At 41.0% G+C, this 19,181-nt stretch overlaps 1 protein-coding gene across 1 annotated transcript in view; it reads left to right on the forward strand.

Annotated features, from left to right (window-relative positions):
- The first annotated feature begins 7,735 nt into the window (after window positions 1-7,735).
- The window catches only part of LOC106561902 (protein kinase C-binding protein NELL1), a 502,584-nt gene continuing 491,138 nt past the window's right edge, over window positions 7,736-19,181 (forward strand). Inside the window, exons 1-2 of the mRNA XM_014126233.1 lie at window positions 7,736-7,857; window positions 8,573-8,701. Of these exons, the coding sequence (XP_013981708.1) occupies window positions 7,809-7,857; window positions 8,573-8,701 (178 nt within the window). The 5' untranslated portion in view covers window positions 7,736-7,808. The remainder of the gene's footprint in view (window positions 7,858-8,572; window positions 8,702-19,181) is intronic.

Here is a 19,181-nt window from a genome sequence, read left to right on the forward strand (position 1 = left end):
TTAGAGCACTCATTATGCATTTGGGTCCCAAAGTTTTTATATGGCCAATGATATCGGGTGGTTCCAATGACAAATTTGACGCGAGCCACCCATTCCTAGTGACTTTCTTCAGCAAAGATGGCTGACAAAACATTACGGTGGAAGCAAATTTAATTAAGTAATTTTAACGTCATAACGAGTCAAGCAAAAAATGTACAATTGAGAGGAATATGTTAATGTAGAGACAAACAATTGTGCATATTTTTTGTCATTAAGTTAATTTAGGAAAATCAATATTTAGCAAGTTTTTTTTTTCTCAGTCATATCCAATACCAGGTGTATCAAACTCCATTCTTTGAATGATGCTGTGTCTGCATGTATGTATTACAATTATACACTTCAACAGTGTTTACCACTCCTGCTCCTGGGACATCAATGACTACACATTGTAACTATGCATTAGACGAGAAACATTGATTTAAGTAAAGGCTGATTTGTAATTCATATATGCAGAATAAAAAACAGTACATCCTGCCAACACGCCCACAAGCCAGCCACTCAGGCGGAGAATGACTCATGGAAGAGGGTGAGGAACGAGATGGGAGTAACAATCAAGGCTATTTGCTCTGAGACCGGCATAGTAATGTAATGAAACAAGCAAGGAGCAGGTTTCAAACCCTCAACATTCTAGCCCCGAAGTCCAGCACGCTATCGACTGTTACCAAATGTATTAATTGGGGCTGGGGCCGATTGTGCCCCCAGCCCCAATTGTTCTTACCTGACTTGCCTAGTTAAATAAAGGTTCAATTTAAAAAACAACTGGCGGCAACAGCAGCGCAATCAATAGGAGGTGAACAGTGGCTGGTGCTGAAAGTATAGCTAACTTGTTATGCAAGTGTTGCACACCAACAAATGGAGAAATCTTCATTTTAATTTGACTTTACAAACAACAAGAGGGCTTAATTGGAGTCTATTTCTTCGGAGCCTAGACCTATATAAAATAACTTAACTGGCTATGAGGCTTACCAGCCTAATAGAAGTAGGATTTATTTCATTAGGCCTACTTACAATTGCAACTGGTCAAAAATGTAGCATCCTACATAAAAAAATAATTGAAATTAAAAAAAGTCTGCACGTTCGAACTAAAACAATGAACTAATAATGAAAAGCGCACATTTGTAAATCCCAAACTCTAAAAGTAATTGGAAAGGTAGATACAAATGATGTGTGACATTGTGGTTACAACAAAGAATGTAAACACAATGCTGTCTTCACAACTGTAGCAACTGAGACATAAACTGAACAAGTTCCACAGACATGTGACAAACAGAAATGGGATGTCTCCCTGAGCAAAGGGGGGCTCAAAATCAAAAGTAACAGTCAGTAGCTGGTGTGGCCACCAGCTGCATTAAGCACTGCAGTGCATCTCCTCCTCGTGGACTGCACCAGATTTGTCAGTTCTTTCTGTGAGATGTTACCCCACTCTTCCACCAAGGCACCTGCAAGTTCCCGGACATTTCTGGGGGGAATGGCCCTAGCCCTCACCCTCTGATCCAACAGGTCCCAGATGTGCTCATTGGGATCCGGGTTCTTCGCTGGCCATGGCAGAACACTGACATTCCTGTCTTGCAGGAAATCACACACAGAACAAGCAGTATTGCAGGTGGCATTGTCATGCTGGAGGGTCATGTCAGGAAGAGCCTGCAGGAAGTGTATCACATGAGGGAGGAGGATGTCATCCCTGTAGCGCACAGCATTGAGATTGCCTGCAATGACAACAAGCTCAGTCCAATGATGCTGTGACACACTGCCCCAGACCATGACAGACTCTCCACCTCCAAATCGATCCCACTCCAGAGTACAAGCCTCAGTGTAACGCTCATTCCTTTGACGATAAACGCGAATCCGACCATCACCCCTGGTGAGACAACCGTGACTCGTCAGTGGCACTTTTTGCCAGTCCTGTCTGGTCCAGCGACGGTGGGTTTGTGCCCATAGGCGACGTTGTTGCCGGTGACGTCTGGTGAAGATCTGCCTTACAACAGGCCTACAATCCCTCAGTCCAGCCTCTCTCATCCTACTGTGGACAGTCTGAGCACTGATGGAGGGATTGTGCGTTCCTGGTGTAACTCGGGCAGTTGTTGTTGCCATCCTGTACCTGTCCCACAGGTGTGATGTTCCGATGTACCGATCCTGTGCAGGTGCTGTTACACGTGGTCTGCCACTGCGACAACGATCAGCTGTCCGCCCTGTCTCCCTGTAGCGCTGTCTTAGACATCTCACAGTACGGACATTGCAATTTATTGTCCTGGCCTCATCTGCAGTCCTCATGCCTCCTTGCAGCATGCTTAAGGCACGTTCACACAGATGGGCAGGGACCCTGGGCATCTTTCTTTTAGTGTTTTTCAGAGTCAGTAGGAAGGCCTCTTTACTGTCCTAAGTTTTCATAACTGTGACCTTAATTGCCTACCGTCTGTAAGCTGTTAGTGTCTTAACAACAGTTCCACAGGTGCATGTTCATTAATTGTTTATAGTTCATTGAACAAGCATGGGAAACAGTGTTTAAACCCTTTAAAATTAAGATCTGTGAAGTTATTTTGATTTCTACGAATTAACTTTGAAAGACAGGGTCCTGAAAAAGGGACGTTTCTTTTTTTTCTGAGTTTATGTGGTTATTATATCGGTATTTGCACATAAAGACATTTTTACTGGCATTTGATGAATAATAGATTTTTACAGACAATAAAAAAGATCACACCATATCCAACAAACAAATTATCTATCAGAATCCATAACATTTTACCGATACTTACTGTTTCCATCACAGCTGTCATTATTATTTTTTATTTTTATAGCTATGACTTTACTCCCCAAAAAACTGTGGATGGTAACATGGTTAGTGACTCCAATTAAAATAATATACTTTTTTACACTCCTGTAAAATTCCCAGTCATATTCTGAACGAGATTGCCAAACCGGTTTCACAACTACTGTTGTGCTATTGATGTGGCCGTGGGCTTTTCATTCTCAGAGTTGAATGGTTAAAAGTCAAGAGAATTCCTTGCTAACTCTCTATTTACTACAGTTTAGACATACTGTTGTAATCTTAGTTTTTTATAACATGAAACCATCTTAGATTGTGAATGATCAAAGATCTACCCAGCAAAGCAGGGGCATTCCCAGAAAATAAACTAAGATTCCCATTTAAGTTCTATACTGAACACAAATATAAATACAATAATTTCAAAGATTTTACTAAGTTACAGTTCATAGAAGGAAATCAGTCAATTGAAATAAATTCATTCTGCCCTAATATATGGATTTTACATGACTGAGCAGCCATGGGTGGGGCCTTGGATGGCAGGGGCGCAGCCACTGGGGAGCCAGACCCAGCCAATCAGAATTAGTTTTTCCCCACAAAAGGGCTTTATTACAGACAGAAAAACTCCTCAGTGGTTCTGAGGTCGGTTGGAAGTACTGCCAAATTCTCTAAAATTACGTTTAAGGTGGCTTATGGTAGAGAGATAAACATGTAATTCTCTAGCAACAGCTCTGGTGGACATTCCTGCAGTCACCATGCCATTTGCACACTCCCTAAAAAAAGAGACATCTGTGGCATTGTGTTGTGGCCTTTTATTGTCCCCAGCACAAGGTGCACCTGTGTAATGCTGTTTAATCTGCTTCTTGATATGTCACACCTGTCAGGTGGATTAATTATATTGGCAAAGGAGATATGCACACTAACAGGTTTGTAAACAAATTTGTGCATGACATTTGAGGGGAATAAGCTTTTTGTAAGAAACATTTCTGGGGTCATTTATTTGACTCATGAAACATGGAACTCTTACATGCTGAGTTAAATGTTTGTTCAGTATACTTATATAAAACCCTAACATTAGGATAATAATATCCCAAAAATATTAAAATAATGTTTTGGATAACAATGTCTTTAACAACCACCACAGAACATTCCCCAAATTTTCTCATTAAGTTTACAGGTAGAGAACAGCCGAAATGTATTCTGAGAACATTCTTGCAACATAAGGTGAATGTTTTGTACAAACATTGTATAATCACCAGCACAACTGGATATTTTGTTGTGTTATGAGAACATTTGCCACAACCTAGGGAATGTTCTGGGAATCTTCACGGAACCAATTTTGGTTTGCTAGGTAGTTATCTTTCATTTTCACAAACTGTGTAACAAAAACACCCAAATTAATATTATCTGTGTATTTGAAAATCAAATACAATAAAATTGGATTTTAAGAGATGAATCTGCCAGGATAGTTTGATGCTATATTTTTTCTTTATAGTGACTAATTAGTAGACGTAGACTCGTCACACACATCATATCGAGAACTTTACTCTCCCTAGCGCTCAGAGAGCATTACTGTGCACACAAAGAAGGTCCTGTCCACGCCGTGGATAAATGCCATAATCGCTGACTAAACGTAATTGTTTCAATGTCAGCGCATGGCTTGTCGATGCAGGTAACCTCACAATATACACACTACACATATTGTGTGCCTCCCAAATGGCACTCTATTCTATATACAGTGCACTACTTTGATCAGAGCCCTCTGGGCAAAAGTACCGCACAATATAGGGAAGAGGGTGCCATTTGGGATGCGAATATTAGCTGTAATGTGTAGTATTCATATGTGTAAACATACTGAATTTTAATTGGATGCATTTTACCGCCGTATCATACTGTGCTATGATTGGTTAAAACCACCCAGATGGTTAGGTCATGGTCAGTTGATCATGGTTGGAGATACGTGAACATGCAAGTTGTAGCTAGCTAATAAAGAGCTACGTTAAGAAATATCCTGCAGTCCTGCATTTTATTATTTTGTACAAAGCGTGCAAAACAAGACATAATGGAGAAGCAAGGAGCGTGATTAATGGTATCCAACAAACGTTTCCATCAGTACGTATATGGACGACAAGTCATTGTGGAATCCGACCACAAGCCCCTTGAGTCAATCATGAGGAAACCACTAGCCACAGCCCCGCCAAGGGTACAGAGAATGATCCTTCAACTACAAAAATATGACTTCACAATCACTCACCGTCCAGGCAAAGAAATCCCTGTCGCAGACACACTCTCCAGGAAGTTGCTTACCGACAAGGACAGCAGCCTCAGTGAAGGCATGGACATGCAAGTGCACACTGTGTACAGCAACTTGCCAGTTAGTGACACAAAACTGAAGGAGATGCAAGCAGAAACAGAAAAGAACTCACAACTCACACACCTGAGGAAAGTCATACAGGATGGATGGCCTGAGGAGAGGAGAAAATGCCCTCAGAGCATCTCAGAATTTTGGAACTATCGTGATGAGCTAACACAGATCAATGGAATAATTTTCAAAGGAGAGAAAATCATTATTCCTACCAGTCTCAGAGAAGAGATTTTGACAAAGATCCATGCTGGACACATGGGCATGGAAAAGTGCAAACAGAGAGCACGGGACATTTTGTTTTGGCCCGGAATGTGCAAACAAATAGAGGACATTGTTGGTAAATGCGCCATCTGTCTTGAACGATGCCCCTCAAACACCAAAGAGCCAATGTTACTTCACTGTATCCCAGACCGACCCTGGCAGGTCGTGGCAACCGATCTGTTCACCTGGAACAACGAGGACTACATCGTAACAGTGGACTACTACAGCAGATACTTCGAACTCGACAAGCTTCACAGCACCACATCTGCAGCTGTGATACACAAGCTGAAAGCAGCCTTTGCCAGGCATGGCATTGTAGAGACTTTAATATCTGACAATGGGCCCTGTTACAAATCAAATGAGTTTGAATCCTTCACAAAAGCATGGGAGTTTACACGTCACCACAAGCCCACATTACCCTCAAAGTAATGGCCTTGCTGAAAAATCTGTGCAGATTGCTAAATCACTCATGGACAAAGCAAAAGCAGACAAGAGAGACCCCTACCTCAGTCTCCTTGAATACCGCAACACTCCAGTTGACAACTTCAAATCACCAGCCCAGCTGTTGATGAGCCGCAGACTTTGCTCAAACCATCCCAGCACCAACCAGCAGCTGCAACCTGAGGTCGTCAGCTACAAGGAAATGCATGAAAAACGTGCACAGAGACAACAAAAGCGATACTACGACAGGTCAGCTAGAATCCAGGAGCATGGCCTCTGGAAGCCAGCAGTCGTCATCCAGCCAGCTGAAACTGAACATTCATGTCACGTCCGCACCCCAGAAGGAGCCGTGTACCGCCGCAATCGTCGTCACCTACTGAACACAAAAGAACAACACACTGATGAGATGAACTGTTCCCCTGAAAGAGAACGTGATGGACTAAACACACACACAGCACAACATACACCATACTTACCTGCAACACCACAAGAACTGTTGACTGACACAGAAGCATGCTCAGCATCATATCACACAAGGTCAGGAAGAGAGGTCAAGCCCAGAGCTGTGCTAGATCTGTGAAATGTCAAAGGGTGTAGGCAGATCGCTGCCCTAAAAGAGTTCCAAACTGTAAACTTGTTATTGACAGTTCACTTGAAATGCTTTGGTATTGTATTTGTTTGAAATGTTAAGATGTCATTTCTACAGTGAAAGCTGAGTTGCTGAGAATCCCTTGTTCGAAAAGTAACAGTATGTTGGATCATTGTTTCAGAGTCTATGTTGATTCAGTTGGTGTAGTATGCAATATAAATGGTTACTTACCTTGAGTTCAAACTACAGAGCATGTATTCAAATGAAACGCTTAGAATATGTAAAAAAAAAAAAGAATTGTTTTAAAAGAAGGGGGATGTAATATTCATATGTGTAAACATATTGGATGCATTTTACTGCCGTATCATACTGTGCTATGATTGGTTAAGACCACCCAGATGGTTAGGTCATAGTCAGTTGATCATGGTTGGAGATACGTGAACATGCAAGTTGTAGCTAACTAATAAAGAGCTACGTTAAGAAATATCCTGTAGTACTGCATTTTATTATTTTGTACAAAGCGTGCAAAACAAGACATAATGGAGAAGCAAGGAGCGTGATTAATGGTATCCAACAAAGACAGCTACCAGGAGGAAGATAGGTTGGAGTACCCGTGCTTATAAAAAGCCCTCAGTAACCTAGGGGTGAGAGAGATTGATCGAGTTAGAGGGAGGTCGAGAAAGGAGATGGACACATGTCGGGGATTTATGGATTGAATGTAGTCTAACAGCGTGAAGTCCCGAATAAAAGACACATTCATGAGGACCTGACTATGAGCTGGTTAAATACATCTGGTTGATTCGATTCATTTTAGGTTCATTATCATAGGCCTATTCTGTTGTGCAAAAGGCTGCATCTGATTATCTTCAAAAAAAGAGCAAAGGCTATGTAAGAGATGATGATTCATAGCCTATGTGTAGCCTACTTGTTATAATCCCAACTCTTATTACAGGTCCCCCAGTTGACTTTCTTCAAAAACCTGTCACCTCCAGAATTGGACGTGTCTATGGTCACTGAAGGGGAGGATTAAGATTCATTTTCGCCGTGCAAAAATATCGTCTACAGATTAATTTCAATTCAGGAGGTTCACTAATGCGGATTTATTCCAGCTTTGTGAATAACATCACTTATTGAATAGATGGCAACCGTAGAGTAAATTAGAGTAAATTCAAGAGAATTTACGTGCGCACCGACAGAACCCCTATTTCCATGATGTGGAACGCTCCGAGCCTCTGCACCCAGCACCGGTGAGACGAGCGCAGTTTACGAGACAGACTCGAGCAAGTGTATTGCCAGCGAAGCGGTCGACGTCTGACATTTCTGAGGAAACTGTACAGTGCAACTTCACACACATGGATATTTACGTGGCTTTGTTATCCGTAGTGCTCATTGCGAAACCAGGTAAGTGTCACACGGGGACATATGCAGTTAGTTTACCTATTGTTTTAGGTGTCATTATCAGCTCTGTCAGCATAGTTGTTTATTGCGCACCCTCTCCTTCTCCATAGCCCGATAAGCACCTCGATCGGATTTTTGTTCGTTTGTCCCTTGTAGATGTTTTTATTAATCCATTTTTTTTGTATCAATTTGCCCCTCATTTATAAATCATATTTTTGTAATTCGTTTTATAGTACAGATAAATAGCATAGTTATCATCTCCTAAAACGTAGGGTATGTTGTTCTGTCAAACCACATCTGTAGAACGCGCAAAAGTCCCTATACAAATGACAGGTCTCACACAGGTCGATGCAGCAGTCAATTTGTTCCCGCGCAACAATAAGTCCAATATTTGGAGTATATAGACTTTCATTTAAAGTCATCTGCCATTATACTTATCTGATGTCTAGTGCCATGCAATTTACGCGTTTTGTCTCTGATGTGATTGCCACTGTACCTAGGTGAAGGTGCTTTGAAATTGCATGAATTCAATCCCCATGTATTTGACTGTGTTGCAGTTCGTTGTATCACGCAGAGGCTGAAGTTTGATGCTCAAACTCAACCATTAAAGAAGTGCCTTGCTTATGTACGTTATACACATCGTATAGGTGGGAGGATGTGTGACAGTAACTGTGCACCCAATGTGTGACAATGGCTAAATAATATTTCCCCCTTACAGTTTTCGGTTTTGGAATAGATCCCGATGACCAGATAGATATCATCAATGAACTTGACTTCGGAAATGCAACATATGGAATTACCCAAGTGGCAGGGCTTCACAAAAATAGCAAAGCCTTCTTATTTCGAGGTAATGTATACTTATTTTCTCTATTTGTTTGTTAATTGATTGATAGATCATTGTTTTATTTATCAGTGAATTGCAGAAATATTTTATTTGGGCGTGGAATCATGAGAACGTTTGGTAAAGTAATTGAATTTGTAAGATGTAGGTTACCCAAGCTCTGACTGTGGTTGTAAGATTATCCAGAATATTTTAGGTAAACTGTTGGTAACAGATGCTGAACTAATCATCATCATTACATAACCAATGTATTGTAACGATCCTGGCTATATGAACCATGTTACAATTCCAACCATGTGGGTAAACTCTCTTGGTGCAATGCAGTGACCCGGGTTCACTTCCCTGCCCCTCCTGGTTGCTACGTTGGTGTCAGAAGTGGGATGGCAGCTGTGGGGCCATCATAACGCACAGGCCGGACGTATGAGGGGGCTGAGTAGTCAAACCACGGGCGATACTCACTATACGAGCCATGTTACAATACCCACCAAGTGGGTTAACCCTATTGGCGCAATGTGTAGGGCCTTTATTTTGCATTTGTATTTATTAGGGATCCCCATTAGCTGCTGGCAAGGCAGAAGCTGCTCTCCATGCAGTCCAAACACATTAAGGCACTTAAATCACACATGAAAGAAAATATTAAACAGTACATCATATTGTGGTGTAATAATGTTATATCTACAATACAAAATGTATAATACAGCAATATTACAGTGTGAGTGTGTGTTCTAGCGTGTGTGTGCGTATGCATGTCTGTGTGTGTGTGTGTGTGTGTGTGTGTGTGTGTGTGTGTGTGTCTTCACAGTCCCTGCTGTTCCATAAGGTGAATTTTTATCCGTTTAAAAAAAAAAATCTGATTCGACTGCTTGCATCAGTTACCTGATGAGGAATAGAGTTCCATGTAGCCATGGCTCTATGTAATACTTTACGCCTCCCATAGTCTGTTATTGACTTGGGGATTGTGAAGAGATGGTTGGTAACAGGCTGATTGGTTGGCTATTTGAGCCAGTAAAGGGGCTTTACTATTCTTGGGTGGTGGAATTACTTCTGCTTCCCTACAGGCCTGAGGGCAGACACTTTCTAGTAGGCTTAGATTGAAGATATGGCAAATAGGAGTGGCAAAGTCGTCCGCAATTATCCTCAGTCATCCAAGTTGTCAGACCCCGGTGGTTTGAATTTGTTGATAGACAAAAAAAACTCCCCTCTTCCACACTCACTTTACAGAATTCAAACTCACAGTGCTTGTGTCTTTGATAATTTGGTCAGTTATACTTGGATGTGTAGCGTCAGAGTTTGTTGCTGGCATGTCATGCCTAAATTTGCTAATCTTGCCAATGAACAAATAATGTAAATAGTTGTCAATATTAGTGGGTTTTGTAAGTTTGCATTTTTCGCCATAATATAATTTAAGTTGCTCCAACAATTACTATCATTCTTTATATCATTTATCTTTGTCGTAGTATAGTTTCTTATTTTATTCACTTTAGTCACATGATTTCTCAATTTGCAGTATGTTTGTCAATCTGTTGTGCAGCCAGACTTATTAGCCATTCCTTTTGCCTCATCCCTCTCAACCATACCATTTTTCAATTCCTCATAAATCCACAGGGATTATTTCATTTTTTTATTTTTTTAAAAGTCATTTTCTTAATAGGCGCATGCTTATTAGTAAGTGGAATACGCAATTTCATAAATGTGTCAAGTGCAGCGTCTGGTTGTTCCTCATTACACACCACAGACCAACACATATTTTTTACATCACCAACATAGGAATCACTACAAGACTCTCATACACTATATTAGGCCCAGCCTTTGGAACTTTGGTTTTCCTAGATATGGCTGATCACTTCATCCGATGGATTTGGAGTATTATCCAGATACTGACTGTTGGCACTTGGTGGTCTATAGCAGCTTCCCACAAGAATGGGCTTTAGGTGAGGCAGATGAACCAGTAGCCATATTACTTCAACAACGTTTAACCTCTATGGGCTAGGTGGGACGCAGGCGTCCCACCCGTGGTGCACTCCATCAACAGCAGGTGCATTTCAAGAGCGGCAAATTTGAATTTTACACCCTTTGAAAGATAAACATCTCCTTAATCTAACCACGTTTTACGATTTAAAAAAGGTTTTACGGCGAAAGCATAAATTTAGAGTATGTTAGGACAGTACATTTACAAGAGTTGTGTGTAATGTTTTGTCAATTCAAAGACAGGGTCACCAAAACCATAAAACCAGCTAAAATGATGCACTAACCTTTTACAATCTCCATCAGATGACACTCCTAGGACATTATGTTAGACAATGCATGCATTTTTAGTTCTATCAAGTTCATATTTATATCCAAAAACAGCGTTTTACTATGGCATTGATGTTGAGGAAATCGTTTCCCTCCAATAACCGGCAGTCAAGTCAGCACCAAAAATTAAATAATTAAAATTAGAAAACATTGGTCAAATATTATATTGTCATTTAAAGAATTATAGATTTACATCTCTTGAACGTAATCAACTTGCCAGATTTAAAAATAACCTTACTGGGAAATCACACTTTGCAATAATCTGAGCACTGCGCCCAGAAAAATACGCGTTGCGATACAGACTAGTCGTCATGTTGGGGAGATCTAAAATCGAAAATACTATGTAAATAATCCATTACCTTTGATTCTCTTCATCAGATGTCACTTCCAGGTATCACAGGTCCATAACGAATGTAGTTTTGTTCAAAAAAGCTCATCATTTATGTCCAAAAATCTCCGTCTTGTTAGCACATGATCTAAGCCCGCCGGACTTCACTTCATGAACGAGGGGAAAAAATATATTTACGTTCGTTCAAACATGTCAAACGTTGTATAGCATAAATCATTAGGGCCTTTTTTAACCAGAACATGAATAATATTCAAGGTGGACGAATGCATACTCTTTTATAACGTATTGGAACGAGGGTACCCAACATGAACTCGCCCGCCAGGTGTCTAATGGGCCATCATCGTTCCATGGCTCTTGTTCGGTCAGATCTCCCTCCAGAAGACTCAAAACACTTTGTAAAGGCTGGGGACATCTAGTGGAAGCAATAGGAAGTGCCAAAATATTCCTCAGCCCCTGTGTTTTTCAATGGCATAGGTTTAAAGGTAATACAACACATCAGGTATCCACTTCCTGTCAGAAAATGTCTCAGGGTTTTGCCTGCCAAATGAGTTCTGTTATACTCACAGACACCATTCAAACAGTTTTAGAAACTTTAGAGTGTTTTCTATCCATATATAATACGAATATGCATATTCTAGTTACTGGGTAGGATTAGTAACCAGATTAAATCGGGTACATTTTTTTTATCCAGCCGTGCAAATACTGCCCCCTAGCCCTAACAGAACATGAGATCCTCTTTAAGCTTTACAGGAATGTTCTTAATAGACCACAACACCACCCCCATTGGCATTTGTCTTTTCTGTAGTCTTTTCTGTAGCGGCTTCTGGCAACTGGGAAGGAAGAGAGGAAAAAGTAGGTGGGCGTGAATTCCCTAGTAGCTTGTGTAGGTTCGCTACTTGTTTGCCAAGAGTAGCCACTTCACCGCTGTAGTCCTCTGCAAGCAACCAGTTGCTACATTGAAAGTCTGGGTGGTCCACATTGTCCCAGAATAAAGCAAAATAAACAGTTCCTGCAGCTAATAAACACAGCTCCATGTCCGAGAGAGAACCACATGACTATCAAAAACGTCAGGCAAAGATAAGCCTACACCAATCACATAATTAACTCGAATTTTTTAACATTTTTGTATTATACCTCAGGCTAGTAAAACACGATTTGTCAACAACAACACAGTCAGTGGCGAACTGGGCGTGATCACGCCAGCGACCCGGGTGCGCTTCCCTGCCCGCCGTTTAGTAGTAGCAGCAGTAGCAGCAGCATCTTGTTTACTATGGTCTGTTCCGCAATCACAACAAACACAGAAAGCCTGTCCATTACATGTATACAGTATAATTTTACAATGCTGACATAAGATGCCTGAAGGAATAGTATTTAACCAGGCCTCCTATTCAGACTTCAGTTTGTTAAGAATGGAAACAGAAACGGTCTCCTTCACCTAGAGCTAGCAGCAAGATCACACCTTCTGGTTTCATAGTGTTATTTATATTACTGTGTGTGTCTGTGACAGCAGGGTTACACCTGGTATGTCATGGTGCTATTCTTGGTGTTGAACAAGGAAGCTCCGGGGAGCATCGTTCTGATAATTAATCCCCATTTAATTTGTCCACGGCAGCAGATGCGTATCTCTACCTGGTTTGCTGTGGCTCAGCAGACCTGGGTTCAAATACTATCTTCAATTGTTGATATACTTCTACTGTTTGCTTGACGTAAATGACGTAAATGCTTGAGAATGCCAGATGGGCGGGTTCGCACATAAACAACTATTCTATTGGTTCCATTGTGCAATGCAAGTTTAATCAAGCCCAGCTAAAGTATTTGAAATGATTTTAAATAGTATTTGATCTCAGGTCTGTGGCTCAACAGTGTAGGATTGGTGCGGCACTGGTCCATCCAAGCGAAATAAGGTCATTACAACCAGAAACTGGTTGAAGTGATGTCATTATGATGTAATTTCAACCTGTTTTGTAAACTGAATTCCTGCTTAGTGTTACCAACATTACTAGCTCAAAGAGTTGGATTGGTTCAGTATTAACTTGACTTTTTCACTATCTAATCATGGCATTGGGTTGTTCAATGATCAATGTTACCATTTCAGATGCAATCTTGTTAATATTGTAGCACAACTCTGACTCTGACTTTCAGAAATAAGTAGAACTGCTAGGTTGTACACAGTCAAATGTAACATAACTACATATAAGAACTGTAAAAAGTATATATTTGTGAAAATCTCATTTAGCAGACGCTCTTATCCAAAGCAACTTAGTTAGTGCATTCATTTTAAGATACCGGGGGGGGGGGGCAACTAAATTTCAGAGTCAAATATACAGGATACAAACATTCCATTTCAGCTAAACAATGGATATATAGCAAAACTAATTTGAATATCTAAAATCTATGAATGCACCCATAAGCAATCATTCCTGATGAAAAAACACAAATTTGAAATATTGGTGCAAATAGTGTTTTGGAAATCTAGTCTTGTGCAAACTGCTCCAGTTCTCCCAGATTAGACGGGTGCCTTCTCCTAACTGCTGTTTTCAGATCTCTCCACAAGTTTTCAATGGGATTTAGATCTGGACTCATTGCTGGCCACTTCAGAACAGTCCAGCGTTTTGTCTTGAACCATTCCTGGGTGCTTTTTGAAGTGTGTTTGGGGTCATTGTCCTCCTTCGACGTAGACCCAGCTTTCTGACATTGGGTCCAACATTGCGCTCCAAAATACCTTGGTATTCACCTGATTTCATGATGCTATGCACACGTTCAAGGCACCCAATGGCAGAGGCAGCAAAGCAACCCCAATGCATCACTGAACCTCCTCCATGTTTAACTGTAGGAAAGGTGTTATTTTCTTTGAAAGCTTAATTTTGTTTTCTGTAAACAGAGATGGTGTGCTTTTCCAAAAATCTCTAATTTGGTCTCATCTGTCCACAGGACATTCTCCCAGAAGGATTTTTGGCATGTTCAGGTGTGTTTTGGCAAATTGCAGTTGGACTTTCTTATGTCTTTCTCTCAGCAGTGGGGTCCTCCTGGGTCTCCTACCATATAACCCCCTTTCATTGAGTTGTCATCGGGTGGTGCGAGTTGAAACTGTCGTACCTTGTGTCTGAAGGTCAGCTTGAATCTGTGTGGCAGTTGACCGAGGTGCTTTTTCCACCATTCGAACAATCCTTCGCTGCAATTTTCCATCAAGCTTTCTCTTGCGGCCACGTCCAGTGAGGTTGGCTATAGTGGCATGGGCCTTAACCTTCTTGATAACATTACGTATGGTGGAAACAACAGGAACATCAATGTCTCTGGTGATGGACTTGTAGCCTTGAGATTGTCAATGCTTGGCTACAATCTTGTCTGACCTCAGATAATTCTCTGGTTTTCTTTATTTTGTCCATGCTCATTGTGGTACACACAGTGACACAAAACAGGATAATGTGTCCTTTTCTCTATTCAAACTGGTTGAATACGTGACTTTTATACTGCAGGCACCTTCCACTCAGCACAGGTGAATTCAATTCCAAGTAAATGAGAATCACCTGCTTGAAATCTAACTACTTCTAGAAGGTGCCAAAAATATTGTCTGGGACATTTCAGGATTTCTTTGTGGAATTAGCTAAGATTTAGTCAATTACTCAGATTTTTGTTTTGTTCAACTGCACACTGAAGACATACATATGTGGATACCAAAATCTGTTATAATTTCAACAGTTTTAGGGAAGAAATGGTGCATTATTTGAAAAAAGTTATATATCAATATTTTTGGCCGTGTGTGTGTGTGTGTGTGTGTGTGTGTGTGTGTGTGTGTGTGTGTGTGTGTGTGTGTGTGTGTGTGTGTGTGTGTGTGTGTGTGTGTGTGTGTGTGTGTGTGTGTGTGTGTGTGTGTGTGTGTGTGTGTGTGTGTGGTACCAGTCAAAAGTTTGAAAACACCTATTCATTCAAGGGTTTTTCTTTATTTTTTACAATTTTCTACATTGTAGAATAATAGTGAAGACATCAAAACTATGAAATAACACATATGGAATGATGTAGTAACCAAAAAAGTGTTCAACAAATCAAAATATATATTTGAGATTCTTCAAAGTCGCCACCCTTTGCCTTTTCTCTCAAACAGCTTCATGAAGAATACTTTTCCAATTATCTTGAAGGAGTCCCCACACATGCTGAGCACTTGCTAGCTGCTTTTCCTTCACTCTGCGGTCCAACTCATCCCAAACCATCTCAATTGGGTTGAGCTCGGCTCATTGTGGAGGCCAGGTCATCTGATGCAGTGCTCCATCACTCTCCTTCTTAGTAAAATTGCTCTTACACAGCCTGGAGGTGTGTTTTGGTTCATTGTCCAGAATGCTGTGGTAGCCATGTTGGTTAAGTGTGCTTTGAATTCTAAATAAATCACAGACAGTGTCATCATCAAAGCACCCCCACACCATCACACCTCCTCCATGCTTCACGGTGGGAACCACACACCCAGAGATCATCCATTCACCTACTCTGTGTCTCACAAAGACACAGCGGTTGGAACCCAAAATCTCAAATTTGGACTCAGATGTCCAATGCTCGTGTTTCTTGGCCCAAGCAAGTCTCTTCTTTATTATTATCAGGGTCCTTTTAGTAGTGGTTTCTTTGCAGCAATTCAACCATGAAGGCCTGATTCATGCATTCTCCTCTGAACAGTTGATGTTGAGGTGTGTCTGTTACTTGAACTCTGAAGCATTTATTTGGGCTGCAATCTGAGGTGCAGTTAACTCCAATGAACTTATCCTCTACAGCAGAGGTAACTCTGGGTTTTCCTTTCCTGTGGCGGTACTCATGAGGGCCAGTTTCATCATAGTGCTTGATGTTTTTTGCCACTGCACTTGAAGAAACTTTCAAAGTTCTTGAAATGTTCCGCATTGACTGACCTTCATGGCTTAAAGTAATGATGGACTGTCGTTTCTCTTTGCTTATTTTAACTTGGACTTTTACCAAAGAGGGCTAAGTTCTGTTTACCACCTTTTCCTTGTCAAAACAACTGATCGGCTCAAACTAATTAAGAAAGAAAATATATAATTAACTTTTAACAAGGCACACCTGTTAATTGAAATGCATCTCAAGTGACTACCTAATTAAGCTGGTTGAGAGTGTGCAAAGCGTGGCTACTTTGAAAAATTATTCCATATTTGTTATTTCATGGTTTTTCTATAATGCTCTCAACCAGGTGCTGGAGTTGTAAGCAAACTCATGGAAAACAGAAAGGAAAACGCCGCACACTGCTGCTCATGCTTCCAGGTGATATTTATTTTTAACAACGTTTCGACCCTTAGGTCTTCATTAGGCAGTTTGTACACTGCAAATGAACATTTTCTTTGACTATTTATGCATATTATATATTCTAATATAATACAGTAAGAAAGTGGTAACTATTCCAACTTTAGGATTTGCGTAGGCTCTTGAGGAACTCCTATGCCTCTGATAGCATCATTGAAGCTACAAAACTGTCTGTGTGCAACCTTAACATGTGATGACAATACAACAGAACAGAAACTCAACATCAAAAAATACAGTATATCTTAAAGCCATGCCCCTACTAAGCCACGTCTCCACTCCAGGGATCCTCCAGGAACCCGTTGCTTCCTTGAACCATTTAAAGAACCCCTCAACTAACAGAAGGTGCAAATATGAATCATTGACTAGCAATGGTTCCTTGAGGAACCCCAGGGGTTCCTTGAAGATCTCCAGGGTTTCTCGAGTTACCACTAATTCTAAGAGTGTAGAGCATGACACTCAAGAAGAAGGCCATTTCCAAAAACATTAAGAGCTTGAAGCAGGCAGCTGACAAGGCAATATCAAGCAGCTACTCTGCAATCTCAACAAGTCAGCCTACAACGCACAAAGCCTGATATGGTCCTTTGGCCACTATTTACATATTAGTGCTGTGGAGTTTTGGATGAGGATGACAGGAACAGGCTGTCAGGGTGGAGGGAGGGAGAGGGACAGATAGGCTGAGAGAGCGAGACGATAGAGAGGGAGAGAGGCACAGATCTGGCTGCTGCTGGGTTGGCAGACCTATTCCATGGCTGCGGGACTAGTCTCACCCCCTGTCCCCTGGTCGCTAGCGTTAGCCAGTGATACATAAACAACAGATGTCATGTGTTGGCATGGGAAGCTAGGCTTTTATGACCCTACACTACGGGTGAAGGAAAAATGTGTCACCGCTGGCGCTCCTGATAATAGAAGACAATTTAAACTAGTCAGATCAACAGAATCTCCACATGAAGGTCTTCATCTAGTTTTGTCTAATCTTACCTGGTGCCTTTGGGAGAGAAGTGAAAAGAGCGAGCGAGAGATGCTTACGCTCGCTGTTTTTCTTTCCTTCTGTTCTGTGGAAATATATATTTTTTTCATTCTTTGGCGCAATTTACGTTGCTGCTGGTTGCATAATAATGAGAACATTGGACTATGAGACTGCTTGTATTGATACTAGCGTCAACACTGAGCTAATTGCCGAGATATGTAAACATTTGCCACACCAATTAACTGAATACTTGCGCTCAATGAAATGGCTGTGTGTAGGGTAATTCCATCATTGTGGAATAGTACTGAGCGATTAACCAAATTGTTGATTTATTTTTGGTTATGATTACTAAGGAATAAAATAATAGAAAATCACATTTAAAAAGTTAGAAGACAATAGAATGTTTTCAATGTTTTGGCAATTTAATGTTCTCAATATTTGGCTTTAGAATTTCAATAAAAACGCTCTAAAATAATTTTAAGTATCATCACTGAAATCGGAAACCGGGTTTTTTAGTTTTTTACCGAACAAACGGAACCGACCTCAAAAAGCATGATGTATTATACAGAAAAGGTTTAATATGTATTAATTAATAATATAATACTAATTCAAGTGTAGAGGGACAGTATTGCTGAAAACAGTTTTAAAATACCAGTATTTGGTTCATAGTAGGTATCGGGAGGATTGGAGTGTTGATTTTATGTTCCGCCCATGGGTATAATCAATCTACAGGCGTTAGCTATTACTTAAGCTTCCATAATAGTGCTGAGCGATTAGTGCTTTTTGATGTCAGTTCCGTTTCTGTTAAAAAAACTGTTTTTGATTTAGGTTAAAACAATATAATAATACTTTCAATAGCTAACGCTTGTAAATTGATTATACTCATGTGGACACTGGCTTGTCGAACATCTCATTCCAAAATCATGGCCATTTTAATATAGAGTTGGTCCCCCCTTTGATGCTATAACAGCCTCCACTCTTCTGGAAAGGCTTTCCACCAGATGTTGCAACATTGCTGCGGGGACTTGCTTCCATTCAGCCACAAGCATTAGTGAGGTCGGATACTGATGTTAGGCCTGTCTCGCAGTCGGCGGTCCAATTCATCCCAAAGGTCTTTGATGGGGTTGAGGTAAGGGCTCTGTGCAGGCCAGTCAAGTTCTTCCACACCGATCTTGACAAACCATTTCTATATGGACCTCGCTTTGTGCACAGGGGAATTGTCATGCTGAAACAGGAAAGGGCCTTCACCAAACTGTTTCCACTAAGTTGGAAGCACAGAATCGTCCAGATTGTCATTGTATTCTGTAGTGTTAAGATTTCACTGGAATTAAGGGGCCTAGACCGAACCATGAAAAACAGCTCCAGACCATTATTCCTCCTCCACCAAATGTACAGTTGGCATTATGCATTCGGGCAGGTAGCGTTCTCCTGGCATCCCCCAAACCCAGATTCGTCTGTCGGACTGCCAGATGGTGAAGCGTGATTCATCACTCCAGAGAACGCATTTCCACTGCTACAGAGTCCTATGATGGCGAGCTTTACACCACTCCAGCCGACGCTTGGCATTGCGCATGGCGATC

The sequence above is a fragment of the Salmo salar genome, chromosome ssa11 (assembly GCF_905237065.1).
Source record: "Salmo salar chromosome ssa11, Ssal_v3.1, whole genome shotgun sequence".
NCBI classification, from domain to species: Eukaryota; Metazoa; Chordata; class Actinopteri; order Salmoniformes; family Salmonidae; genus Salmo; species Salmo salar.